This window comes from Ochotona curzoniae, unplaced genomic scaffold (genome assembly GCF_017591425.1).
Source record: "Ochotona curzoniae isolate NIBS_2020 unplaced genomic scaffold, NIBS_Ocur_1.0 scaffold_274, whole genome shotgun sequence".
In the NCBI taxonomy this organism is placed as follows: Eukaryota; Metazoa; Chordata; class Mammalia; order Lagomorpha; family Ochotonidae; genus Ochotona; species Ochotona curzoniae.
This window is the reverse complement of record NW_024467101.1, coordinates 8,491,351-8,518,369: the sequence shown is the minus strand read 5'-3', so window position 1 is coordinate 8,518,369 and position 27,019 is coordinate 8,491,351. Positions and strand designations below refer to the sequence as shown.

At 46.7% G+C, this 27,019-nt stretch overlaps 1 protein-coding gene across 14 annotated transcripts; it reads left to right on the top strand.

The window, feature by feature from the left end:
- Positions 1–98: 98 nt before the first annotated feature.
- EWSR1 (EWS RNA binding protein 1) lies at positions 99–27,019 on the top strand. Of its 14 annotated transcripts, none has more exons than XM_041003897.1 (18): positions 99–181; positions 3,568–3,604; positions 3,730–3,781; positions 4,791–4,914; positions 5,324–5,341; positions 12,578–12,764; positions 14,486–14,653; positions 16,026–16,237; positions 17,002–17,182; positions 19,924–19,958; positions 20,491–20,523; positions 20,825–20,943; positions 24,526–24,655; positions 25,397–25,519; positions 25,721–25,883; positions 26,015–26,112; positions 26,277–26,529; positions 26,617–27,019. In XM_041003897.1, the coding sequence occupies exons 1-18, from the start codon at positions 169–171 to the stop codon at positions 26,654–26,656; spliced, it is 1,986 nt and encodes a 661-aa protein (XP_040859831.1). In that variant the 5' UTR covers positions 99–168; the 3' UTR covers positions 26,657–27,019. The 14 variants fall into 14 exon arrangements, with proteins under 14 accessions (XP_040859831.1, XP_040859833.1, XP_040859832.1 ...); XM_041003900.1 differs by having other exon boundaries at positions 113–181; positions 5,327–5,341; XM_041003896.1 differs by having other exon boundaries at positions 113–181; positions 19,921–19,958.

Genomic DNA, 27,019 nt, shown 5'->3' with positions numbered 1-27,019 from the left:
CAAACGGAACAAGCAAGTGGTTTCGCCCTCCTTCCTCCATCCACCCCCGCGGCCTGGGCCCCCGATGGTAGCGCCCGAGGTTGCGAATTTGGCGCCTGCGCAGTGCGGCGCCTAGGGGGCAAGCGAGAGGGAGACGGACGTTGAGAGAACGAGGAGGAAGGCGAGAAAATGGCGTCCACGGGTGAGTGCCGGGACCTGCGGTCGTGTCGGCGACAGCTTAGACGGCCGCCCTGGGGGCCGTGCGTCCCTGGGACGTAGCCGGGAAGATGAAGCGGGGTGGCCGGGCGACGGGGAGGGAGGCGGCGGTGGTGGCTGAGGTAAAAGCCGTCGGGGCCTGACGAGCGGGGCGACCCGCGCTCCCCTCCCCCACCCCGTCCCCACCGGCAGGGCCGGTTCTGGAACCTTCCGGCGGCGCGCTCGGGGGGCCGGTGGCGGCGCGGCGGCCGTCCCGGTGGGGAGGGAAGCTCTGTCCATTGTGTGGCGAGTGCGGAGAGGCCTGGGCGCTGCGGGCTGCCCGCCACGTGGGCGGGGCCAGCGGTCCCGCGTGAAAGGAGGCGGTGTGTGTGTGTGTGTGTGTGTGTGTGTGTGTGTGTGTGTGTGTGTGTGTGTGTACGCACGCGGACTCGGCCGAGCGGGCCTCGAACCCGTCACCCCGAAACCAGAGACGGGAGGGAAGGGTCCCCCAACGGCGGCTTCGAGAAGCCGCGCGGCCACGGCCTCCCCCTTGGCGCGGGGAATTGACTTAATCAAGGAAAGATGATCTCGTCGTGAAGGGGGGGGGGGGAGGGAGAAAAAAAAAAGCCCATAAGCGAAAAATAAGAGCACAATAAATAAATGAAATGCAGAAATAGATGAACTCGCGGACGTGGGAGGGTGGAGGGAGCTGCCGGCCCGTCGTGCTGGCTTGGCGGCCGCGGACGGAACGAGCCCTCGCGCTGCTAAGGATGTGTGTGTGTGTGTGTGTGTGTGTGTGTTTGTGTTTTGGTGGGTTCCCCCCCCCGTTATCCGGTGTGTCCTCACCGCCCACCCTGCACCCCTCCCAAAAAAAAAAAAACAAAGCTATTGAGGCGGCTGCCCGAGGCCCTTCCTTGTGGAGCCCTTGTATCACCAGGCCCAAAGCCCGGCTCGAGAGAAAGAGCGGTCAGGGCAGAATCGGAGAAGCCCGACCCGGGAGGAACAAAAGGGCCCCGAGTCGGCGTGGGGGGGTCGGCGCTGGCCTCGCGCGTGGACGTTAGGGGGGCACCTCGCGGTGCCGGCCCACGCCGCGGCTCGGCGGTTACCGGGCCTCGGGCTGTCGGCGGGTGCAGCGGGGCCAAGATGGGAAAAGGCGCCAGATCCCACCGAGTTTTATTTCGGAGGGGGGAAAAGTGCCTAATCTCGATTCGGGAGGGCGCATGCAGGTGTGAGGGCCCCCGGGTGTGGCCATTCGGCGGGGCGCTGCTAGGTTGGGGTGCCAGAGTCCCCAGGAGTTGCCCCTTGACAGGGAGGACTTTGCAGTGCCACAGTCCAAGCAACCTCGGGCCTGGGAAAGCGTCGTGCGCCCGAGCTCTTCTCACTCCGCTTTGCTCGAGTTGGACTTACCAGTAACTACCCTGGGCTGTGTTGGAATTTGTGCTGTGCTTCATGTAGATGTCCAGCGTTGGACCCTGCTTGTTCTTCCTAAGAATTGTGTTAGTCTGCACTTGTTGGAAGGAAGGGCTGGGTACACCGTACAGCCACCCCTAACCCTCAGTTGCCCTGTGCTGTTCTGAATTCATGCGGTGTGAAGTTCCAGATCTCCACGCTTGGGTAGTCACTGCCCACGGTGACCAGGTGCCCTGTCTGGAACAGTGCACTCATTAGGAAGGTAGTCAGCTGAATGCAACCCCCCAGAAACCTCCACTGAGGCCAAGAAACTTTGATAGCATTCTGTATGGCCCCTGGATCAAGACCATTCCCTGCAATTGCTAAATAACCAGCCATTCGTGACTGCAATGTGTTTGAGGTCATGAGACGTTTTTGTGCTGTAGGTAAACCTAATTCTCAGCAGGCAAGGTTGCTGCTTCGCTGGGCCACCGGTGTGGAGTGGAATCCCCTGGCTAGGTGATGATCTGAGGGCAGGAGCTGCTCCTTGTCAGCTTTGCCAGTTTTTACATAACTGTTCTTGTATGAAAGTCTTCTGCAAACACTGAGCTTAGATTCAGTGATGTAGAGTGCTTTCTCATAAGAAACCTTAGGGAAAGGCCTTGTTTAGATATTTCATTGGTATATTTATTCTGTGAATGCCACATGGAGAAAATTTTGCATTTAATTTTTGTAAGTCAAGGTATGGCTTCTAGTGCTATTGAAAATGCTTTAAGATTGCCTTGAAGAAATCCAGTTTTCTTGATGGATCAGTCATCTTTGGGCAGTTGATGTGATAATGTTGATGATGGTTCAGGATTAAGGGGGTACAGAAGAGAAGCAGTCAAGTGAGGGGTGCAGAGGTGGACGCCTCAGGTAGATTGAGCAGAGTACTCGAGGCTTGGAGGGCTTTGAGCAGTCGGTTTGGACTGCCCCTGGGTGAAGAGCTGGGGTAGCCCGCTTTTGGGTGAGGGACTACTTTGTGATTGGATGAAAGGATCTTCAGACAGAAGAACAAGATGTTCTTGTGCAGAGTAAGGAATTAGGCAGATTTTTAAAAAATAATTACCTTTAAAAAAACCCAAGTTAATTTTAATCTGACTTTAATTTACTAGTGCTGTGAAAATTTCTCAGCCAGGTGTTCATTTCCCATGTCTATTGCCTGTTGATAGCTAAGTGGATCAGGTGTTCCTTCCTTCTAAATTACAAAGGTTTATTTAGAGGAAGAAAATGTGTGGTATTTGTGAAAGTTGAAGACTCTGAGTTTCGGGAAGTCAATGATGTTACCTAAAAACAGGTATTCTGAAAAAGATTAAATGTTTTCTCCTCTTGCCAGTTTTCAGATTTTTGCCCTAATTGGGCTTCTGGAATTTGTAAATATCTAGCTTTTGAGTTACTGTTCAGATGCAGACCTGATGTGGTCAGCAGACTTTGAAGGGCTAGTTTGTGATGACTGCCATTTAGTTTTCTGCTATCCCATTTTATTGTGCTGTGGAATTTGGCTGTTCTCATTTGGGAAAGTGAGGGAATGTAGCTACTAGGATCACCAGTTTGGTGTTAAAGATTGTAATGTCACATATCTCCTTTTTTAGTACATATCTCTTTTTTTAGTACAAAATTTGTGATGCTTTTGGAGGGTCTTGTCTCTGTTGACATTGGGGTACTGGTGCCATATTTGAAATGGTTAAGTTGATGGAGGTGGCTAAGCAGGTGGAGGGTTGTAGTCAGGGCAATGTGGAGAATGCCACTGACACTTTTATTAGCAAACATCATATTCAAGTTTAAGTTCAAGTGGCATATTCCTATTTTGGTGTAGTGTTGAGGTCTGAGAGGTGTACGTTTGGACCTTTGTGAGACTATAGGTTTAAATTATAAACAGTTCACAGAATTCATCCACCCCAATTCCTTCCCCTTTATTTTGTTTCTACTAACTTTATACCGTTTTCTCTCCCTTTTTTCCTCTAGATTATAGTACCTACAGCCAAGCTGCAGCCCAGCAGGGGTAGGTCATTTTTACAATATTTTGTCTGTGATTAATGTTTTAGAAAGCCTCATGTACTTGTAGGGGTATAAAGTAGTGGAATCCAAATGTTCTACATTCAGTTTTTGCATTTCATTCTTTTACAGCTACAGTGCTTACACCGCCCAGCCCACTCAAGGATACGCACAAACCAGCCAGGTAATCTTTTAATTTTAAGTAGCCGTGTCTCCGAGTAAAATGTTTCTGGCAGCCACTAAACCAATAGCTAGCAACAGGTCTTTTTAAACATTAGGTAGTAGAAAAGTGGGATACTGGTGTACTTGTAATCATGAAGCACGCCAGCATTCTAAACTTCCACAGTGGTGTATGGAAGGACTCTGGGGATTGGCTAAGTCTTGGAGTTGGCTCCTCAGAGTTCTCTGTTCATCGCAGCGATTCTGCAAGTAAAAACATGACCGCTTTGCAGTGATAGTGTGTATGTGCAGTGAGTGGTAGGATCAGCTCTGACCCATGGCACCAGCTGAAGGACTACAGGAGTCTGTTATGTAAATGCCCAAGCTTCCAGGTTCCAGAAATTAGTCTCCCAATAGTCTCAGGATCTGGGATTTGAGTGACTGTCATGGAAACATGGGACAGGCAGAGTTGTTGTCCTGGCAGAGCTTACATAACTGGTCATTCAGACAAACCTAGAATATGATCATGCTACTGTCTGAAACAACAGCTCATTTTCAGAAATTCAGATGTTCAAAAGCCAGTGGTTTTGATGAGCCTAGCCGAAAAAGGACAGGCAGTTTGTTGACTTATTTGTGCATCAGGTGAAAATACATTTTTCATAATTGTCTTCACATATTTTAGCCCCTTCTGCACTGTCTTTGTTCATTTTTGTTTTCTGTCACTGAAACTCCGCTCTCATGGCAGTTACACACCTGTGCCCTTAATCACTGTTCCCTTGAGAGTGTCTTGTTAATGTGCTGTTCAGTTAACGAGATTTTTTGTCCGATGAGCTAGGAACTTTTTTGTAATTAACTTAAATGTGAATGAATTAAATGGTAACTGTGCATTCACAGCACTGTGATCATTAATCTTTATTAAAAATACTTTCTACTGTGTTTTTTTAGTTCAGGAACTTAAGAGTAAGTCTTTCTATTGTACTGTTAACCTGCAAGGCCCAAAAATGAAGTTTTTGCCTGTGCTTTCCTTGGAGCAGGCGTACGGGCAGCAGAGCTATGGAACCTACGGACAGCCTACTGATGTCAGCTACAGCCAGGCTCAGAGCACAGCGACCTACGGGCAGACGGCCTATGCCACTTCTTATGGACAGCCCCCCACGGGTAAGGCTGCCAGCGAGAGTTCCTGGGGGTCCCCTTGGCTAGGTAATTCTTTAAGCGGCTACTGTCGTGTGTTCTGTCTGTATTTTGGCATCTAGGGATTGTTTGTATTCTGGGCTAGCTGGTTGTTTTTTTTTTTCCTTCCCTTCCGTTACAGTGTGTGTGAGGAATCTCGAGTAGAATGTGGGTGGGATGGATCAATTCCGAGGGAGAAGAGAACTTTACCTGCTTTTACAATCGGTGTGTTGGCTAATTCAATACAAGATGGATCTGGGTAAAAGTCCATAGTAATGCTAGTGTTGAGTAAGAAGGAGCCTCCTAAACTGAGCTGCTTAAAAATCAAACTGTTTTTTACGTCTGTTTGCTTCATCTGATAGTGTACCCTCTACTTTCTGTTTTGTGCTTTCCACAGTAGAAGGGACCAATACAGGTTTGACTATCCTGCTCATTCTTGCATGGGAAATGCTTTTCATCTTGTCTAACCCTGTAATGTTAATCCTTTAGGTGTTCCCATTTGTTTAACCCCACAATTTCTAACATCACGTAAAATCAGGTGCTAATGAAAAACTGCTTCAGGTGCCGTTTGCAGCCCCATGTCCCTTTCTTTCTGATTTTTGGAACCGAGCCTCACTGTTCGCCTTCCCAGAGGTGTTTCAGATGATGACCTCCCAGCTGGCTTCTCCTTCTCCTGAAGGATGGATTGCATGATTAGATTGAGGAGCAGATTGCCACCTGCATGTATCATGTTTGTTGGTTGGTTTCCAGTTCAGACATTTTATTTTCTGCTTTAAGTGTTGTGAAGTATTTTAATCCATAGGATGCCTTGATTTTATTTATGTGTGTGTATATATATGTGAACATTCTAGGAAGTACAAAAATTAAGCCTTTGTAAGAATTGGAATAAAGTGTATTTGTTGATGTGGAGGTTCAGTGGAGTATGTGAAAAGCCATTTTTATTTAATGCTAATGTTTTAGATTCTACTCTCATATTTTAAATGTTTTAATGCAAAAAAGTTGTTGCTTTCAAACTGCAGTTGCCAGACTGATTTGAAAGGACACTGTGGCTTAGATCCAGCCGGGGCGACTGTGGGTCGCCTTACTGGGATGAAGTGAAGTCGTTTATCAGCAGAGGAGTGGCTTTCGGTTTCTCCAGAGTCACACATTGATAGTTGATTCAGTGAGGAGGCCCATCGTGGCTGTGAGCCTGAAATGTAAGACATTGGAGTATTAGAAACAAGTAGGTTTAGTGAGCCAGCAAGAAATATTTGTGTAAACCTCATAGTTTATGGAATGCCTCTCCTGTGTGGCTCAGTTCTCCTAGTAACCTTGCAGGTACAGGATTCAGGATAAAACTTAGCTGAAAACCGTACTAAGTAGCAGGTAGCTCTTACTCCAAGCTACCTTTACACATAAAGTACTGTTCTAATTCTTTTCTAAAGTAAGCTTCAGAAGCAAGGGGACTGTATGAATTGTCGTTCAAAAAGCATTTCATTGCTGTTCACGATTGATTAATATGGAAGGTAAAGGGCTGGGGAGAACTGTATCTTCCATCTGCTGGTTCTTCCCCGAGACAGCTGTCAGAATTGGGGCTGGCCCTTCCTGCCATTCCTTCCTACATCCACCAGCAGAAAGCTGTGTCAGATGTAAAATAACCCAGACTTCAGTCAGCATTGCACACAGCAGTTTAACTCACTGCACTACCTCAGTCCTACAAATAACTTCTTAAATTTTGATTTTTTATTACTTAGGCTGGACACAGTTTTGATCAGTTTGTATAATTTTTAAAAGATTTATTATTATTTTTTTATTGGAAAGGCGGATATACAGAGAGGAGAGAGAGATGATCTTCCGTCTGATGGTTCACTCCCTAAGTGAGCACAACGGCCGATGCTATGCCGATCCGAAGCCAGGAGCCTCTTCCGGGTCTCCCACGCGGGTGCAGGGTCCCAAAGCTTTGGGCCGTCCTCGACTGCTTTCCCAGGCCACAGGCAGGGAGCTGGATGGGAAGTGGAGTAGTCGGGATTAGAACAGGTGCCCACATTGGGTCCCGGGTGAGGACTTTAGCCACTAGGTTACTGGGCCCATCATTTGCATTTTTAAGAAAGTTAAACAAAATATTTTTAATGTGACCAGTGAGAAGTATATATATCTCCTTAGCAGGATTTGTGGTCTTTTAAAATCCTTTAAATCTTTTTTTAAGTCTTTCTTTTTTTAAACATTTTTTATTTGAGAGGCAAATTTTCAGAGAGAAGATATAGAAGGTTTTTTTTTTTTTTTTTTAAGATTTATTTTTATTATTGGAAAGGCAGATATACAGAGAGGAGAGACAGAGAGGAAGATCTTCCGTCCGATGATTCACTCCCCAAGTGAGCACAACGGCTGATGCCGATCCGAAGCCAGGAGCCTCTTCCGGGTCTCCCACGTGGGTGCAGGGTCCCAAAGCTTTGGGTCATCCTTGACTGCTTTCCCGGACCACAGGCAGGGAGCTGGAAGGGAAGCGGGGCTGCCGGGATTAGAACCGGCGCCCATATGGGATCCCGGGCGTGCAAGGCGAGGACCTTAACCACTTGCGCCACCGCGCCGGGCCCAGTTTGTATAATTTTTTTAGAAAGATTTTATTTTGAAAAAGAAGGGGAGATCTTGTGTCAGCTGGTTCACTTCACATCGCAACGGTGGCTAGAGTGGGCCAGGCTGAGGCCAGAAGTTTTGTTCTGTCTTTGCATGGGCCTTGGTCCATCTTCTGCCTTTCCAGACACATTAGAGAGGTGGATCGGAGCTGGAGCACCTAGGACTTGAACCAGGATTCATGTAGAGTGACCACGTTGCTGTGCTTATGTGCTGTGTCCTGCTTTCTCTTTAATTCGTTAGCACAGGGTAGATGAGGTTGATCTTTTCTTTTCTTTTTTTTTTTTTTTTCCATCAGATCACTTCGCTGCTGGTTTGTTGTTCATTTTGTTTGATTAGTTGTAGGTGTTAGAGTAATAAAAAGGTTATTTATAAGCCTTATGTCTTACTAGGATTGTTAGCACTGCAAGACTCTTTCGCCACATAATTTTATGGCATGAATTACTGTCTGGATGCGTGTCGGCTTCTGTTTTCTCAGTTGCTCTTGTGAATCTTGTACATGGCCTGTCCTTGAGTAGGGGGAAAGAAATGTAAGAGTAGTGGGGTAGATAAAATCGGGCTCTAGTTAAATTTAAATGAATCAGTGATTTGTATGGTTGACCTTCGGACTCTGTAGAAAACTTAAGTAAGCAGTTCATTCAGATGAACAGAATACCAATTTAAAAACATCCATTACCTAGAGCTCTTTGCTTTGTGAAATACACTTTGAAATGTATTTCAACCTAATGGAGTTTTTGGTTTGGTTTAGTTTGATTCATTTATTTTTATTTGAAAAGCACATTTACGGAGAGAAAGGGGTGAGCAGGAGATTGGTAAGATTGATCCATCTTGGGCCCGGCGCAGTGGCTCAAGTGGTTAAGGTCCTCGCCTTGCACGCCCGGGATCCCATATGGGCGCCGGTTCTAATCCCGGCAGCCCCGCTTCCCATCCAGCTCCCTGCCTGTGGCCTGGGAAAGCAGTCGAGGATGGCCCAAAGCTTTTGGACCCTGCATGGGCGTGGGAGACCCGGAAGAGGCTCCTGGCTTCGGCTTGGCGTAGCATCGGCCGTTGCAGTCAGTTGGGGAGTGAACCATCAGACGGAAGATCTTCCTCTCTGCCTCTCCTCTCTGTATATCTGCCTTTCCGATAAAAATTAAATAAACCTAAAAAAAAAAGGTTGATCCATCTTGCATCTGCTGATTCACTCCACCAATGGCTTCAACGGCTGGAGCCAAGTTGATCCAAAGCTGGGAGCTGGGAGCCAGGAGCCTTTTCTATATCTACCATGTGGGTACAGGAACCTGAAAGACTTGAGCCATCCTCTGCTGCTTTCTCAGAGCATAAGCAGGGAGCTGGATGGGAAGTGGAGCACCTGGGACTAGAGATGGTGCCCATATAGGTTGCCAATCTCATGGTTTTTGTTTTAAGGGTTTTTTTTGTTGCTGTTTTGTTTTTTTAATTTATTTGACAGATTTGGGCCTGGAACAATAACCTAATGGCTAAATCCTCACCTTGCATGTGCGAAGATCCCATATGAGAGCTGGTTCTTGTTCTGGATACTCCACTTCCCATCCAGCTTCCTGCTTGTAGCCTGGGACAGCAATGGAGGACTGCTGCCCAAAGCCTTGGGACCCTGCACCCACGTGATAGGCTCAGGAGAAGCTCCTGCCTCCTGATTTCAGATTGACTCCGCTCCAGCTATTGCGGCTACTTGGGGAGTGAGTCAGCAATTGGAATATCTTTCTGGCTTTCCTTTTCTCTAAATCTGTCTTTCCAATAAAAAATATTTTTTAACAAATAAAAAGAGCTACAGAGGAAGACAGAGAATCTTCCAACTACTAATTCAGTTCCCAGATAGCTACAGTGGGTGTGACTGGATGGGGCTGAGGCCCTGGGCTGTCCTGCACTGCCTTTCCAAGCATGTTAGTAGGGACGTAGATGGGAAGTGAACCAGAATGGACTCCAGTGACACCTGTGAGAGGTGCTTGCCCCGTGTTTTTTTGTTCTGTTTTAATTTATTTATTTGGAAGAGTTAGAGAGATTCTCCATGTGCTTATATGCTTTAAAGAGGCTTCACGGTTGTAGTGGACCAGACTAAAGCCAGGACCTGGGACTCCATCCGGTACTCAAGGGCTCAGGTGCCTGGGCCATTCACTGCCCTTCCAGGCATGTTAACAAGGTGCCATGTCTGAAGCAGTGCAGAGAACTCAAACCAGGATTGCCAGCATCATGTGATGGTGGCTCAACCCTCGGCACCACACCTTGCCCCCAGTCTAATAGGTTAAACAGGAGAAATTGTTGTCTGTTTAATTAGTTACAGAATTGTCTTAAATATTTGGGATAGAGAAGAACATACTCCTACACTGTTAGAAAAGATGGCTTTGGGCCCGGCACAGTAGCCTAGTGGCTGAAGTCCTCCCCTCATACGCACTGGGATCCCATATGGGCACCAGTTCTAATCCCGCAGCCCCGCATCCCATCCAGCTCCCTGCTTGTGGCTGGGAAAGCAGTCAGGGACAGCACAAAGCGCATGCCGATGTGGGAGACCTGGAAGAAGCTCCTGGCTCCTGGCTTCGGATTGGCTCAGCTGTGGCCGTTGTGGACCGCTTGGGGAGTGAACCATCAGACAGAAGATCTTCCTGTTTCTCCTCCTCTCTGTATGTCTGACTGTCCAATAAAATCTTTAAAAAAATAATAAAAGGAAAGATGGCTCTTTTTTTTAAGATTTATTTATTTTTATTGGAAAGTCAGATATACAGAGAGTTGGAGAGCCAGAGAGGAAGATCTTCCATCCGATTGCTCACTCCATAAGCAGCCACAACGGCTGGAACTGAGCCAGTCCGGAGCCAGGAGCCTCTTCCTGGTCTCCCACACGAATGCAGGGTCACAGTGCTTTGTGCTGTCTTCTGCTGCTTTCCAAGGGAGCTGGATAGGAAGCAGGGCTGCCGGGATTAGAACCAGCAACCGTATGGGATCCTGGTGTGTTCAAGGCAAGGAATTTGGCCACTATACTGTTGCGCTGGGCCCTAAAATCTTTTTTTTTTTTTAAGTCTGTTTTACTTTAGTAGAATTCGGATTTTTCCTTGATTGGTGTGGATGCTAACATCTAGATCAGATTTTTTTTTATATAAAGATTTATTTAATTTTTATTGGAAAGGCGGATATAGAGAGAGGAGAGACAGAGAGGAAGATCTTCCGTCTGATGATTCGCTCCCCAAGTGAGCACAACGGTCGATGCTATGCCGATCCGAAGCCAGGAGCCTCTTCCCAGGAGCCTCTCCCACGCGGGTGCAGGGTCCCAAAGCTTTGGGCCATCCTCGACTGCTTTCCCAGGCCACAGGCAGGGAGCTGGATGGGAAGCGGGGCTGCCGGGATTAGAACCGGCGCCCATATGGGATCCCGGGCGTGCAAGGCGAGGACCTTAACCACTTGCGCCACCGCGCTGGGCCCAGATTTTTTTTTTAATGGAAAGGCGGATGTACAGATAGAATGAGAGACAGAGGGAAGATCTTTCATCTGATGGTTCACTCCCCAAGCGGCCATAGCGGCTGGAGCTGGGCCAATCTGAAGCCAGGAACCTGGAGCCTCTTCCAGGTCTCCCACTCTGGTGCAGCGTCCCAAGGCTTTGGGTCGTCCTCCACTGCTTCCCCAAGCCACAGCAGGGAGCTGGATGGGAAACAGGGCTGCTGGGATTCAAACCGGCGCCCATATAGGATCCTGGCGTGTTCAAGGCGAGAACTTTAACCACTACGCTCTCATGCCGGGCCCAAGACTTTCCATTGTATGGCTTTGCTTTTGAGTTTTGGTCATGCTCCACGCCCACTTCCTGATGCAGCAGAGGCAGGACCTTGGGAGAGGCTCTATGTCTGCAGCATACCTGCGAGAGGAGGAAGGAAAGGGGTGGGTCTCTGGGGTCTGTCACTGATACTGCTGAGCAGGAAAAAGGCCTTGTTGCTTGTGCTAGGTAGTTAAGACTGTGTTGGGGCTGGGGAACTTGATAAGCAGCCAAGATCTCATACAGTTTTATGTCAACATTACTTTTTCTTTCTTTAAAAGTTTGGGGGAAATGCTAAGTTTAAATAATTACAAGAAAACCTGCAGGGTAACTTGTGTAAAGCAGTGTGGTTATAGGATCTTAATTATTCATTTCCCGTTTAGAACCTTCATGCTAATAGTGTTTTTCAGTTGTTACTTGAAACGGCATTAGTAGTTCTTCAGCATGCTCAGTCGAGAATGTTAACTACTTTTACTGAAAATTAACTAGATGTTCTGTACAATTCCCAGTTTCTCAGCTATCCATGCTGCGTTTTTGGGACTGAAAGAAAATAATTAAATGGACTATTACCAAAAATACATTAATAAACCTAGTACTTGTATCACAATTTTGTAGCAATTTTCGTTTGCCACAAATTGGCCCTATTTTCTAGAGTGGTTTATTGCTCTTTGGAAGTTTTAGGGGGTCCTTGAGTGTGTTGGTTGCAAGGTGAACAGGAGACCTGCCTGCAGGTCAGTGCAGCATCAGAAAGACAACTTCATCGATACTGTCTTCCTGCCACATATTCCTCTGCTGTGATTGTAGAGCAAGTGAGATGTCACTTTGCTAAAACTTGGATGCTTTGCTGAAAGATTAGCTGATTTTTATTAGAAGGGCAGATTAACAGAGGGGGAGGGGAAGATCTTCCATCTGTTGGTTCACTTCCAAAGTGGATGCAACAGCTAGAGCTGAGCCAACCTGCAGCCAGGTCCCAGGAGCTTTTTCTGGGTCTCCTATGTGGGTGCAGGGTCTAAAGGCTCTGGGCCGTCCTCCAGTGGTTCCTAGGCCACAAGCAGGGAGCTAGATGGGAAGTGGAGCAGCCAGTACATGAGCCATTGCCATCTGGGATCCTGGCACATGCAAGGCGAGGACTTTGCCCACTAGACATTGTGCCGGGGCAGGGGAAATGTTTTAAGAGATTTGTTTTGTAATGGCTTGAAGGAGGTGTTTTTTTCAAATTAACAATTAAATGTATAGACAGGTTTCCTGAGGGAGCCTAAACTGTGACACTCCTCTCCTTTGTTCTAGGTTATACTACTCCAGCTGCCCCCCAGGCATACAGCCAGCCTGTCCAAGGCTATGGCACTGGTGCTTATGATACCACCACCGCGACAGTCACCACCACACAGGCTTCCTATGCAGCTCAGTCTGCGTATGGCACTCAGCCTGCTTACCCAGCCTATGGGCAGCAGCCAGCAGCTACTGCACCTGCAAGGTAAGACACTCACCTGTTGCTGCCAGCACTGCCTTGGGCTGACGGGAAAGGAATCTGCTATGCATTACTTTAGAGAAACCACAGCACAATTCGTTAAATTTGATGCTTTTGTGCTCTGAGGTATTAACTGTGTTCTTAGGCATTTTAGTGGCTAACGTGCTGAAACATAGGTTGGAAGTGTTTGTCTGTTTGGCAGGGAATGGTGACAGCCAGTTGCCAGAATGGGCAGCATTACGGAGTGGGTTGTCAGGTTTCAGAATAGTGAAACCTGAGCATTTCTTCTGACAACAAATGATTGAATTAATTTTTGGTGCTTTTGCCATTATTGACCCTATTATGTGTAGTAGGCTTTTTGTTTGGGATAAACATGATAGTGGACAATTTAGGAAGAAAAGTAGCATGATAAAAGTCAAAAGAAGAGTTGTGTGACCCAAGTGTCCATAAAGATACTTCTGTGTACAGTGAGTGCAACACTATTGCCTGTTTAAACAGTTGGTGTGATTTCTCTGTATGTGATATAAGACAAGTGTAAAATCTTGTCTGAGTGTGCCATTGTGGGATTACTATCAAGTTCAACGAAAGTTACAGAGTTTAATAAACTAGATCAACTTGTAACGTAGACGTTTGTCTGTTTGGGGGGTAAGAAATTACCTCTGCCAAACACTCCAGAAAGCACTTGTAAATGCGCAGTGAATAGTCAATAGCCCATGCAGTGGTTAGATTAAAGCTAACTGGCTGGTTCCTAGAAGGGCCCCAATTGATTTGATTTAGGCATCTAATGTGTTGTCAGGTAAGCAAGGTTCCCTCTCATGCTCTGATGTCTGTGTATGCAGACCATAGCTGAAGGATTTCATGTATAAATTTAACTTTCATTATTTACCATTTTAGCAATAGCTGTCTCATGGCGTCTGCTTCCTTTTCCCACTTCAGAGATGGGGACTTGGGACCCGTCATCTTAGTGAAGGAAGTGCGATCCTCCCACGTGTCTGTGGTCAGCCTGCTGGTTCTGGGAGCTTGGCTTAAAATAGCTCTAGCTCACTGTGCACAGCGTTGGTGTAAGCTAGTGGAGCTAACAGGTAGTAGATGCACTTGCACTTTCTTTGGATTGGGATTGATTTTAGCAGTGGTACTGCCCACTTCATCTGAGGACGACGGTGTGTGTCCCTTACTTACTGTGGTACTTCTGTTATGGAGACTTAGCAGCAAGGTCAGATCAGGTCAGATCAGTTTATAGCAGACCAAGTTGGGATAGTTTGGGGGGGATGTTTTTTATTTTTGTTTTTGTTTTTTTCCTGTTCTGTTCTTAGTAAATGAACATAAAATCACTGATACTCAAAATGTATGACATAAAGGGCATTTGTAATATGTAAATGTTACTATAATCTGTAACTTGAAATAACAGCGATTACCTGTGAGAAGCAATGCTTTCTTCCTGACCACTGCCTTTCCCAGATCCCTTAGAGTGGTGACCCTAGACATTGGTGTCCTCACTCTTAACTTCATGTGAACTGACTGGGGCTGCTGGTGTTACCTCTGAGGGTCTCATTGATACCTACCACTTCCTTGGTGTTCTCTTTCAGGAAACACAATTGCAGAGATGTTAGATTGGATGTATTTCAGATTGTGAAACCTAACTTTGTGTATTGCTAATGGATTATTGCGGAGCTCTTAGCCAAGAGTTTTCTGGTTGAAAAAATTTCACCTTTCATTTCTCCTTTTAGACCACAGGATGGTAACAAGCCTGCAGAGACTAATCAACCCCAATCTAGCACTGGGGGATACAACCAGCCCAGCCTAGGCTATGGACAAAGTAACTACAGTTATCCCCAGGTACCTGGGAGCTACCCAATGCAGCCAGTCACTGCACCACCATCCTATCCTCCTACAAGGTCAGTCTCTTGGTATCTGCCTAATGAGGTATTAGAATGACAAGTTATTTTCAGGTTTTGGACAATTTGTTCTAACTTCCTCGCAAGGTGTCTTATGTAACCTCCCAGTGCCCACATAGAGGTAGATGTCTGAGTCCTAGGGCCAGTCGTGCGCAGCTGCTTAAGCCATTGCTGCAAGTGCTACATCTCCTGTAATGGTCGAATCCTAGTTGCCCAGCTTCCCATCCAGCTCTCTGCTAATGTGCTTGAGAAAGCATGCATTTAATGTATGACAGGAAGGCATTTGGCCTAGCAGTTAGGATGGATGTCTGTGTCCCATTCTGAGTGCCCGTTTGGATAGCCAGCTCCAGCTTGCACCCCATCTTTCGACTAATGTGGGCCTTGGGTGGCAGTGGCAGTAGTTGATGCAAAGAAGCTTGTCTTCACGTCTGGACCAGCTACAGCCGTTGGAGTCTTCGGAAGCGAACCAACAGATGGGGACTCCCTCTCCATCTCAGATAATGTCAAAATATAGCAGGTTAAGCAGGTTAGCTCCAGCTAGAGTTGATGGGTCTAAGTGTACAGCTTGGAACAAAGGGATGCCAGAATGTTCCTCCACGCAGAGGTGGTGCTGTGCAAAGGAGAGATGCTGTTGGTAGTTGTGATGAAGAATGTGGCGTAATAGGCAGTCAGTTTAAAATGTGTTGTCCCTTTTCTTTCTCCTGTCATGGTTGAGCAGAAGGGTTTGTTGGGAGGTTTTTTGTGTGTTAAGTGCCTACATCATGAAGTTTCCTTACTCATGTCTTTATGAATGTGTGTGCTTTATAGATAAAGGAAGAGGTGTGTGTGAAATCTTGCAAGTTGTAACAGTTAAAGGGAAAACTAATTTCTGTGTGATATGTTCTCCCCACACACGGATACACAAATACTCTGTCCAATACCAGGCAGCTTGTACCTTCTGAAGTCATTGTTGTCTGCCGATAGAATATTGAAGATGGGCTTAGAACTGAACTCACTTTAATTCTCCCTACTTTTTCTCAGGGCCCTTTTCACAGGGTTTGCCTTCCCTGAGTGAGTATCTGTGTATTTTCCCCTTAACACATTAAGTCCAAAGCTTTTAATAATATGTTTCAACACTATTTAATGGTACTTTTATTGCTCAGTGCAAGTCTTAAAAAGTGTCTTCTTTCTAGGGTGATAGTACAAGTTGGATAAGTACTCCCCAATTTGCCTTGGGTGTGGTTGAAGATAACTTTTCAGTGGGGGTGGAATGGAAGAGGTGACTAAAGGTTGCACAGATGGGATAGTGTAATTGTTTCAGTTTTGAAGGTGTCCATGTCACACACACACTGATTGTTGAAGTAACTGTCCTCTTTCTCTTTTTTTCTTTCAGCTACTCCTCTTCACAGCCGACTAGTTACGATCAGAGCAGTTACTCTCAGCAGAACACCTACGGGCAGCCGAGCAGCTATGGACAGCAGAGTAGCTATGGCCAACAGAGCAGCTATGGGCAGCAGCCTCCCACTAGTTACCCCCCCCAGACTGGATCCTACAGCCAGGCTCCAAGTCAATATAGCCAGCAGAGCAGCAGCTACGGGCAGCAGAGTGAGTTGCTAAGATAGAAACCAAATCAAAATGATTATTGTAGTAGTAGCTGAATATGAGGAATGCTCTTTGCTTTTGTTTACTTGAATTATGTCAGGGGTAACATCCTGGCTAATGGCTTAGATGTCCTGATAAAGGATCAAGTTGTTTTCCTCTAAGGGTAGTTAGTTTGCCTTATAAAAAATGTTTAATTGACCAGACACTTGCCGCTTACGCTATGCAGACTATATTCAGTGAAGCTGGTGTTTATATGTGGTCTACCTGCCGCAGGCCATCGTTGAAGCTTCTGTGATTGTTAGTTAAGACTCCTTATATCCATAAAGGGGAGGAAATGTTTACTCACAGAATACTTTCTTGTGAGTGGGTTAAAAGCTGAAAACCCAAAATTGTCTTCACAGTTTAATTTCTACCTGAGTTTGCACTCTTTTTAAAAGAAGTTCCACTCATGGGCATGTTTCCTGGAGTGTGAAGTAGAGTGCTGCTTTATGGAGCTCGGCGGCAGCATGCTAACCTTGGGGAACCTGTCTTTTGTTAAAGAAGCTGCTTTTGGATACCCTTATGGGATAGAACTCCACAAACTGTATTTGGCCAAGTGGCTTTTTGAGTTTGGAAATGATTTTACCTATAGTTTGTGACTTTTAAGAGCCTACTGATGAAAAAACATTTAGTGCCTTGCCATTGAAAGTTCTGAGAATCCAGGAGAAAGTACGTCAGGCAGTGATGTCATGCTGACCTTTGGCTTACAGATGTGACTCTTTCCTCAGGTTCATTCCGACAGGAGCACCCCAGTAGCATGGGTGTTTATGGGCAGGAGTCGGGAGGATTTTCCGGACCAGGAGAGAACCGGAGCATGAGTGGCCCTGATAACCGGGGCAGGGGAAGAGGGGGATTTGATCGTGGAGGCATGAGCAGAGGTGGGCGGGGAGGAGGACGCGGTGGAATGGGGTAAGAGCAAACCTTTTCTCCTTTTACCTAATTTTGTTTCATCCATAGGATTTTCAATGGAAAGAAGGGACTGAAAGACATAAGAAATTTATTTCTGCATTTCCATGGACAATCTGTTCAGTTCAAGCCATCTTCTAAAACATGGAAATGTCATCTTTGTGGCATAAATTAAATGGCAGTTTGCTTTTTTCTCCCTGCCATTATATTTTGTTGGGTTGGGAAGAACAAAGAATGCTTCTGAGACTTGAGCTTTCAGTTCCCTTCGTGGTTTGCAGAGGTGAAACGTCTCTGCGGGTGATACAGTTGGGATGGAACACACACAACCCTTCTAGCAGCCCTAGGGTTAACTGATTGCCTCTGAATGGTTGTTCTGAAACGTGTGTAAACTGCATAGAAGGGATGCAGCTGTTCTCAGTGTTTATCCCCAACCTCTGCTTGTATTCAGAATTGTTGAACATGGAAATCTGGATCGCATAGTCCTTAAACTATGGCCTTAGGTGCACCTGATACATAGTTTTGTTGGAGCACAGAAAAAAATCTAGAGCGATGTATATAATTAGAGCCTGTCTGGCCCTCCCTGCCCCCGCCCTCCCCCCCATTGGAGAATTTAAAAAAAAAACACTAAATCAGTTTGACCATCTTGATAGTTGGCACAATCTGGTTTAGAAAGCTTTGTTTCTATCATAACGTAACCTTACTACCCCTGCCTGCCCTCCCCCACCCCACTTCCCTTTCTGGTGTCTGTACTCTGAAGGTGAGCTATGATGTTGATGGTTAACATAATCCAGAAGGCATAGTTCTGTGTGTGTTCTGTCCCTATATGAACTAGTATTAAAAAATAAAAGGAAAGTTATGCAGAATGATATCTAAGTATAGATTGGATGTGGTACCACTGTTCAAAGAAAATTTAAATAGCATTTCTTTTTAATAGAATTTGATCTCAAAATTGGATTTAAAAATTGATCTTTAGCTTTCATATTTAAGTGTAACTGTTGGAAAATGTTGCATGTGTATTCTGCATAACTTTGAAGTATTCAGTGAAATCTTTATTGGAAGAAGCAATTTGCACCATGCAAAATTTATGAATTATTGGCAGAAAGTAAAATCAATCTTATTTGGAGACTATTCCACTATAAAGGTTTCACTTCTTTATGGATGTTTTAAAATAGGCACTTGAAATTACTATCATCACATCTCAAACCACCTAGAATTATTAGTTTTTCTTTCTTCATTTAAAAAGTTCATTTACTTTAATACTACAGAAGTAATTATTATACCAGTTTTGCTACATGTTGCTATTAGAGGGGGCCCTCTGTGAGTGAGCAGTCTCCTGGATCCATGGCAGAGACCGTGGCCTTCCCCACCGGTTTTCCAGCAGGCTGTGAGGCAGTCGGCTGTATCCTGTGGGGATGGGGCAGGGGCCATTTCCTCTCCCCTTTTTACTTGTGGTGTGGTGATGGTTTTTTCAGTGTCTTATGCAGGTAAGGCACTCAATGTTGTTAACATGCCCTTTTTCATTGCCTCAGTATTTTGATATTTTCATTGGCTGTTAAACGTGGAAACTTTTTAACATGCTTTGTCGCATTTATATGCTACAGGTTACAAAGTGAGAGCCTTGTATACACTTCAATACTTAAAAAGTACCCGTACTCAGTACTCAGCCGGCAGCATAATGAAAAGTGGGACTAGACACGGTGTCCATATGGAGAGGAAAAATATACATAGAATATTTTTAACAAAATGTAATCATTGTATAAATGGAATCCTTCTGTAACTTTGGTAACTGCATACTTGTTGTTTGGTAATGAACCAGAGGAGGTATAATATTCTAGAATTGTGTAACATTAAAGTGTAAACTTTTGTGTTTAAAGAGAGAAAACATTTTATGGTGTGTACTTTTTAAAAAGGCAACAAAGCTGCATGCAACAGCTTGACATTGTATATTCAGGTATTAAAGGTGCAATACTGGTTAAAGAAAATGTGTGGCCTCCCACTGTGGAGCTGCCTTTCATTCATTTTGAAGAAAACCAAACCTAAGCCAAAAATCCAAATCATGTTGTTCCTCCTCTTTATAATAGTATGTTTTTATACCACCATAGTCATTATTAACTGATAAGTCTATAAAGTTGCACCCCCAGACCATTGAGCCTTGGCGTCTGTTGTCAGTTCTCTTTTCACAGCGATTGTTAAATCCATTAGTGCCCTGAACTGTATGGCTTTATGCTGAAGATTGGCAGGCTGCGTCCTCAGATGTGTGTTGTAGGCATTTAATGTGGTTGTCTTCCGCTTTATTACACTGTGACCTGTTAGGAAGCCCGGGGACTCCTTCGACTCTCCCCTGGGAGAGGATGGGGGTGCAGCTTTATGAACATGGAAAGGTTCCTCACAGAGCTTGCCCCTGTGTGTTTTCCACAGCAAGCTCTCGTGGTTTTTCCAGCCAGTTGAATGGGTGTTTGGAATCTGGTGGTCCCCCCCCAATTTGCCATGTATTGCACTATTAATACCAGCCCCCGTAATGAAAGGAACCCACACTGGTGTGTACACTTAGACAAGCAAGGTTGTATATTAAGGACATTTGAGCAAGCTGCCCCGAAGAAAGGCGTAGTGACAAGATGAGAGAGATGCATTGTTGGAGATGTGTTTAGCCAGTGCCCTTCTTCCCCACGAGCCCCCCCAAGGCTCAGAGCGGTACTGGCTTTTAAAGGGAAAGGCCTTCATTTCTTCGTTTATCCCCCCAGCAGCGCTGGAGAGCGAGGTGGCTTCAATAAGCCTGGTGGTAAGTTTTTGAGTATTACCATGGATAGTGTTTAAAAAAAATGCAGTCAGTTTTTAGAAAATATAATTTTTTTATTAGTTTCATAAGTGGTTTAAAAGTGATCTATACAAAAGAGACTAATGGGTACTGCCGGCATTGTCTTAGGGGTAATAAGGTTAACCTATGGTTATGAAACAAAGGGTAACTTGAAGTATTGAGCAACTGCTTCTGTAATGTGGGGGAGAATACATTTTTTAAATTTGGTTTATTTGGAAGAAAAACTTTGACTTAAATTTAACATTTAATTTGGCACATAAATTGAAAGTGTATTTGGTTAATGGTTTAGAAGTAAACCAGCAAAGAAAAAAGCAAACCCTAGCAAACCTTTCACAAATGTTAAGAGGCACTGCTCCATGTAAGCAGTGCGGGTCATTTGGAATGTAATGAACCCCCTTCATATGGTGGTGTAGTAGCTAGTTATGTGTGTGTGTAAGGTTTGCAGCTTGCAAGACGCGCACTAATCATGGTCTATGTGATCTTTCCTGATTGGCAGGACCCATGGATGAAGGACCAGATCTTGATCTAGGTGAGAATTTTTTAGCTTTCTATTGTACACAGTGAGTGGCTGACCTCAGTGCCTGCTGCAGGTCAACGGCCTGGTAGTCTAATGGACACTGTGCCCGAGGCAAGTCACAGGCTTCTTGGAACATGATCATTACTTAAAATTACTTGACAGTAGACAGCCCAGTGTTTGGTATTATTGCTAGCAGAGGCGAGTTCTGGTAATTTGTGGTGAAATGTCATTGGATGATAGAGAGCGGTTGTTAAGCCCCTGTAGAGACTTAACAGTAACGCCACTTCCCTGTTACTCTCGTTTCCTCTGGAAGGCCCACCTGTAGATCTGGATGAAGACTCTGACAACAGTGCAGTTTATGTGCAAGGGTTAAGTGATAATGTGACTGCGGATGATCTGGCAGACTTCTTTAAGCAGTGTGGCGTTGTTAAGGTAAGTAGAGGCATAACCAAGCACAGCAGAGCCTCAGACCACAAAACACTGGGAAAGAAATTTCGGGAAGACATCTCAACTTTTCTTTCTGGGCAGCATGTGTATTCCTTAACAGAAAAAAATGTTGGCCATTTTTCCTTATGTAAAGATTGATTTTTTTTTTTAAAGATTTATTTTTATTATCATTTTTTTATTGGAAAGGCGGATATAGAGAGAGGAGAGAGACAGAGAGGAAGATCTTCCATCCGATGATTCACTCCCCAAGTGAGCGCAACGGCCGATACTGTGCCGATCCAAAGCCAGGAGCCTCTTCTGGGTCTCCCACGCGGGTGCAGGGTCCCAAAGCTTTGGGCCGTCCCCGACTGCTTTCCCAGGCCGCAAGCAGGGAGCTGGAAGGGAAGCGGGGCTGCCGGGATAGAACCGGCGCCCACATGGGATCCCGGGCGTGCAAGGTGAGGACCTTCACCATTTGCGCCACCGCGCCGGGCCCAAGATTGATTTATTTTTGAGAAACAGATTTCCAGAGAGGAAAAACAGAAAGATCTTTCGTACACTGGTTCACTTCCCAAATGGCTGCAGTGACTGGGGCTGAATCGAGACAGAGCCAGCAGCCAGGAGTTACTGGGCCTTCGAATGTGCGCAAGGGTGACTTTTCATGCTTTCCTAGGTGCATTAGGGAGCTGGATCAGAAACAAAGCAACTGGGAATTGAACCAGTGCCCTTGGGCGGCCAGCACCAAAGACGGCGGCTGTGTATAGGACACTGCTGCAGTAGACAGACATATCTAGGGGACAGGCTTGGTGTGTCTGCATGGGCTTTTGTTTGTTTGTTTGTTTATGGAAGAATAAGAGCTTCCATCTACTGGTTCACTGCAAATGGATGTGGTCAGCCTGGAGACAGGAGCATCATTAGGTCTCCCACATGGTGCATGGACCCGAGGAGTTGGGCCGTCTGGCAGTGTGTTCCAGATGCATCTGCTGGGAGCAACATCAGCCAGCTCCTATAGTTGATTCTTGTTACAATACATTGCAAACATTGTGGAACAGAGCCATTGACAAATGCTGAAATTCTGAAAAAAAAAACAACTCACCCTGGTAGATCATTTCTATTTTACAAAAAGGAAGTACATAGCTGTTACGGAGCTCGCCTGAAGTTGCCCACTGACGTCAGTGACAGGATGCTAGAGTTGGTTTTCCAGCTCTTCCAGTTGGCCCCATCACTGGCTGTGTGCTGACCCCACCTCTGGCCACTGCTGTCAAGAGTTTAGAATAAGAGGGCAGATTGTCCTTTATTCAACCTCAGCTAGGAACACACACATCAAGCACCTGAAGCTTGCTGCCACTTATGTTTGTGAGTGACCGTAAAAGTGCCGTAAGAATTTATTGTAAAGTGACAGATCTTAGCAGTTTGCACAGAATTCAGTTGACTCCTAAGACTTGTGGGTCTTGAGGTGTGTGTGTTGAGCTTCACAGAAAATGAGAGGGCTAAGGAGCTCCAGTGCCTCCTGGGACCTCATCTTCAGCGCTGCTGGAAACTGCCTCACTTCTACTTTGTTCAAGAAAATATGACTTTTCCTTGAGTGCTAATGTTTACTCTAGTTGCATATCATCTCTGAATTACCTGTCATTCATTTTGCATTGGATTGTTTCTCTCTCTTTTTTTTAATTGGAAAGTCAAATTTACAGAGAGGAAAGACAGAACAATCTTAACTCCCCAAGTGGTCGCAAGGGCCAGAGCTGAGCCAATGCAAAGTCAGGAGCCAGGAACTTCCTCCAGGTCTCCCATGCAGGTGCAGGGTCGCAAGCTTTTGGGCCATCTTACGCTGCTTTGGCAGGCCACAAGCAGGAAGTTGATGGGAAGTGGGATGCCAGGACAGCAACCTGGTGCCCATATGGGATTCTGGCTAGTGCACAGCAAGGACTAGGCTACCACACTGGACCCAGATTGTTTATCTTCTGATTCCGTTATCTTTGTTAAAACTGTCTTCTCCCAGTTTTGTTCTTTGTAAGATTTTTCTTGGAAAGGCCAATTTACAGAGGAGGAAGACAAAAAGATCTTGTAATCCTCTGGTTTGTGGCCTTAATAGCCACAGTAAGCCAAACCAAAGCCAGGAGCTTCTTGGGTTCTACTACATGAGTGCAGGGTCCCAAGGCTTTGGACTGTCCTCGACTGCTTTCCCAGGCCACAGGCAGGGAGCTGGGTGGGAAGTGGAGCAGCTGGGACATAAACTGGCACCATATGGGATCCCAGTGCTTTGCAAGGAAAGGATTTAGCTATAGAGCCATATAATGGCAGTTTTCTGTTGTTACTGATATGTCTGATGTTTTTTCTGTTGATAAAAGTTTTTGTTTTTAAATTGATAGATGGGAACCCAGCACGATAGCCTAGCAGCTAAAGTTCTCGCCTTGTGTGCATAGGGATCCTGTTTTTCACAAAGTCCTCTTTTAAAAGCACAAGTGTGAGTGTTCCTCTGTGTTACATCTCATGTGCTGCTGGGTGTCAGGATCATGTGCATTTAATGCAGAAACTGCATTATATTGTATTTTAAGGGATTTATTAATTTAAAATTATTTTGGAAAAAAGGGAAATACTTATTTTTACCTGTTTGAAAGAGCAACACAGGAAGGCATATTGTATCTTCTGGTTCACTCCTTGAATGCAACAAGAGAGCTTGGCCGGCCAGAGCCAGGGGCCCATGCTCTGGTCCAGGTCTCCCACTGGGTGGCAGGCCTGAGCACACGCGCTGCCTGCAGGGTGCTCATCAGGAAGCTGGGACTCAAAACAGCGCCACAGTGGGTGTGTGGACCGCCGCCCGCAGCCTCACTAATGGCACTGCAGTGTCCACTCCGCAGCTTACTCAAACTTGGTAGATTCTGGAGAGCCTAATTGTAATTTCACAGTGCGACTCCTGAGTTCAACCCAGCCACGCCTAGTGCTCAGCTGCCCTGCCTGGTAGGGTAGTAAACGCAGAACCCAGTGCGCTGTGTCTAATGCGTTAAAGCATCTTTGTTCACTTGAAAAAGATCTCGCATCCACTGGTTCACCCCTAAATGGACTTAACAGTGGAGCTTGGCCAGGCTGAAGCCAGTAGCTTCCTTGCGGCCCGTGTGGGTGCAGGAGCACAGACACTTGGGCCAGCTTCTGCTGCTTTCCCAGGTGCGTTGGCCGAGAGTTGGATCAGAAACGGAGCAGCTGGGATGCAAACGACCTGTATGGGATGCCACCGTCACAGGTGACAGCTTTAACCGCTATGCCACAACATGAGCTCCAGGCATGTCTTACTGTGATGGTATTTGCTGGCTGTTTTACCATAGACTGCTAAATGTCTCCACAGGCCCCACAGTAGCCAGAGGGTGTGGACCTGTCCTGTATACTTTGGAATGAGGAACTTTTGGTTTGTGTGATAATATCTACAGAGGAAATAGGGTGTGTGTAGTTTCTTGTATGAATTTAGAAAATAACCTGAGATTGTGTGTCTGCCTAGGAAGGGTTTTTTGACAACATGAGGGACTCTCATCATTTTCACGAGATTTTTCTAAACTCTGTGCTCATCCTAACTGTTCCTCGATGTCTCATGTCTAGATAAACAAGAGAACTGGACAACCCATGATCCACATATACCTGGATAAGGAAACAGGAAAGCCCAAGGGGGATGCCACGGTGTCCTATGAAGACCCCCCAACTGCCAAGGCTGCCGTGGAATGGTTTGATGGTAGGGTGTGCTCATCAGGTCATAGGGAGAAACACTTCCCAAATGGCCCAAGCAGCTAGGGCTGGCCAGGCCTATGCCAGAACTGCATCCTGGCCTCCCAGGTGGGTGGCGGGCTGAAACATTCGGGTCATCTTGACTGCCTTCCCTGGGCATGTTAGCAGGGAGCTAGATGGGAAGTAGAGCAACCAGGACTCAAAACAGTTGTCTAGTATAGAATGTCAGTGGTTACCCTTTTGTGCCACAGTGTCTGTCCCTCACTTATGTTGTTGGCACGCTGGTGCACTAGGTGTCTTGGCACAAGTACTGGTTGTATGAGCTTGCAGGCAACAGGGTTTTGTTAAAGCTGGGTGCTTGTGGACTCCTGAGGCCACTGTGGGTGTGGCTACGGGCAGGGACCTTTCTGCTCAGAAGCTGCTGCTCCGGCTGATGCTAGTACAGATCTGCTTGCAGCTGCACGCACTTCTAGCTGAGTGACAACCCTTCAAAAGCAGCAGGCCGCCGGACTATGTACGTTTAATGGAGGCTTGACACATTTCTACCAGAACCAACTTGAAAGTGGCAGGGGACGGGTGGGCTGGTGCCCATGGCCTCCCTCAGCCTGCTCCCGTCTCTGGCCTGTGGGTTTGAGTGGCTTCCTAGGTCTCTTCTGCTCTGGGATTGAGAAGTGCGGAATTGGTGACTGCTCTGCATTCTCGTGTGCTTGAGCAGATGATGACGTGTGTGTTGTGTTCCTTGTTCCAGGGAAAGATTTTCAAGGGAGCAAACTCAAAGTGTCTCTGGCCCGGAAGAAGCCTCCAATGAACAGCATGCGGGGTGGCATGCCGCCCCGGGAGAGCCGAGGGATGCCGCCCCCCCTCCGTGGAGGTACTTGCTGGCCGCCAACCCTGTTAGCTCATGGTAGTCTGCTAGAGACCACCCAGACCTGTTAGTGCTGACTGGGAGTAAGGGGATGAAAACAAGGACTGGCTATGTGGGGAGCCCTGGGGACACCTGTCACACACGGAGTTCAGCCTGCGTGGGTCCCGGGGAGCGTCCGGGGTGTAAAGGAGTGTGCTTTTCTCCCAGGTCCAGGTGGCCCAGGAGGGCCTGGCGGGCCCATGGGTCGCATGGGAGGCCGTGGAGGAGACAGAGGTGGCTTCCCCCCCAGGGGACCTCGGGGCTCCCGGGGAAACCCCTCAGGAGGAGGGAATGTCCAGCACCGAGCTGGGGACTGGCAGTGTCCCAATCCGTAAGTACACGCGCGGCTGGGGGAGACCCTCCGAGGCGCCGGCCTCATCCTCAGTGGCCTCGCTGCTTGGGGTCCCACCTTGGCCTCCTGCCCCTCCTGTATTGACGGGTGCTGCTCCATTGTTTATGCAGGGGCTGTGGAAACCAGAACTTCGCCTGGAGGACAGAATGTAACCAGTGCAAGGCCCCAAAGCCTGAAGGATTCCTCCCTCCGCCCTTCCCACCCCCAGGTAAGTACCAGTTCCGTGACCCTCCCTCCACTTGGCGATGCCAGCTTAGTGAAATACAGCTGCCCATGGTGTCCTCCATGTCTGCTGGATGTTGAGAGGGAGTGACAGGCCGCACACTGTCCGCCCCTGCCGCCCTGACCTCTCCTGCCCTGCCTTCCCCTCAGGTGGTGACCGTGGCAGAGGCGGCCCTGGCGGCATGCGAGGTGGAAGAGGCGGCCTCATGGACCGCGGTGGTCCGGGTGGAATGTTCAGAGGGGGCCGTGGTGGAGACAGGGGGGGCTTCCGTGGTGGCCGGGGCATGGACCGAGGCGGCTTCGGCGGAGGAAGACGAGGTGGCCCTGGGGGTCCACCTGGACCTCTGATGGAACAGATGGGAGGAAGAAGAGGTGGACGTGGAGGACCTGGAAAAATGGATAAGTATGTGGTGGGGTCAGCATGCGTGCGGGCCTGCCTGGTGCCCCCGGTGCCCCCTGCCGCCCTCACCTCGTGCGCTTTGCCTTGCAGAGGCGAGCACCGCCAGGAGCGCAGAGACCGACCCTACTAGACGCACATGCCCCCAGAGCTGCATTGACTGACTACCAGATTTATTTTTTAAGCCAGAAAATGTTTTAAATTTATAATTCCATATTTATAATGTTGGCCACAACATTATGATTATTCCTTGTCTGTACTTTAGTATTTTTCACCATTTGTGAAGAAACATTAAACAAGTTAAATGGTAGTGTGCTGAGTTTTTTTTTTTTTCTTTCCTCTTACTAAAGATCCGGTTGTTTAAGACTTAACAATGGGAACCCCTTGTGAGCATGCTCAGTGTCATTGTGGAGAACCAAGAGGGCCTTGTAACTGTAACAATGTTAATGATTGTGATTTTTTTTTTTTAAATAAAATTCCAAATGTTTATAAACAC

Bases quoted from the DNA above. Each gene is read 5' to 3' on its own strand.
- EWSR1 (XM_041003893.1), top strand. The intron at 17,183-19,920 runs GTAAGAGCAAAC...TTATCCCCCCAG, and splicing joins GGAGGACGCGGTGGAATGGG to CAGCGCTGGAGAGCGAGGTG. The intron at 26,113-26,276 runs GTAAGTACCAGT...CCTTCCCCTCAG, and splicing joins TCCGCCCTTCCCACCCCCAG to GTGGTGACCGTGGCAGAGGC.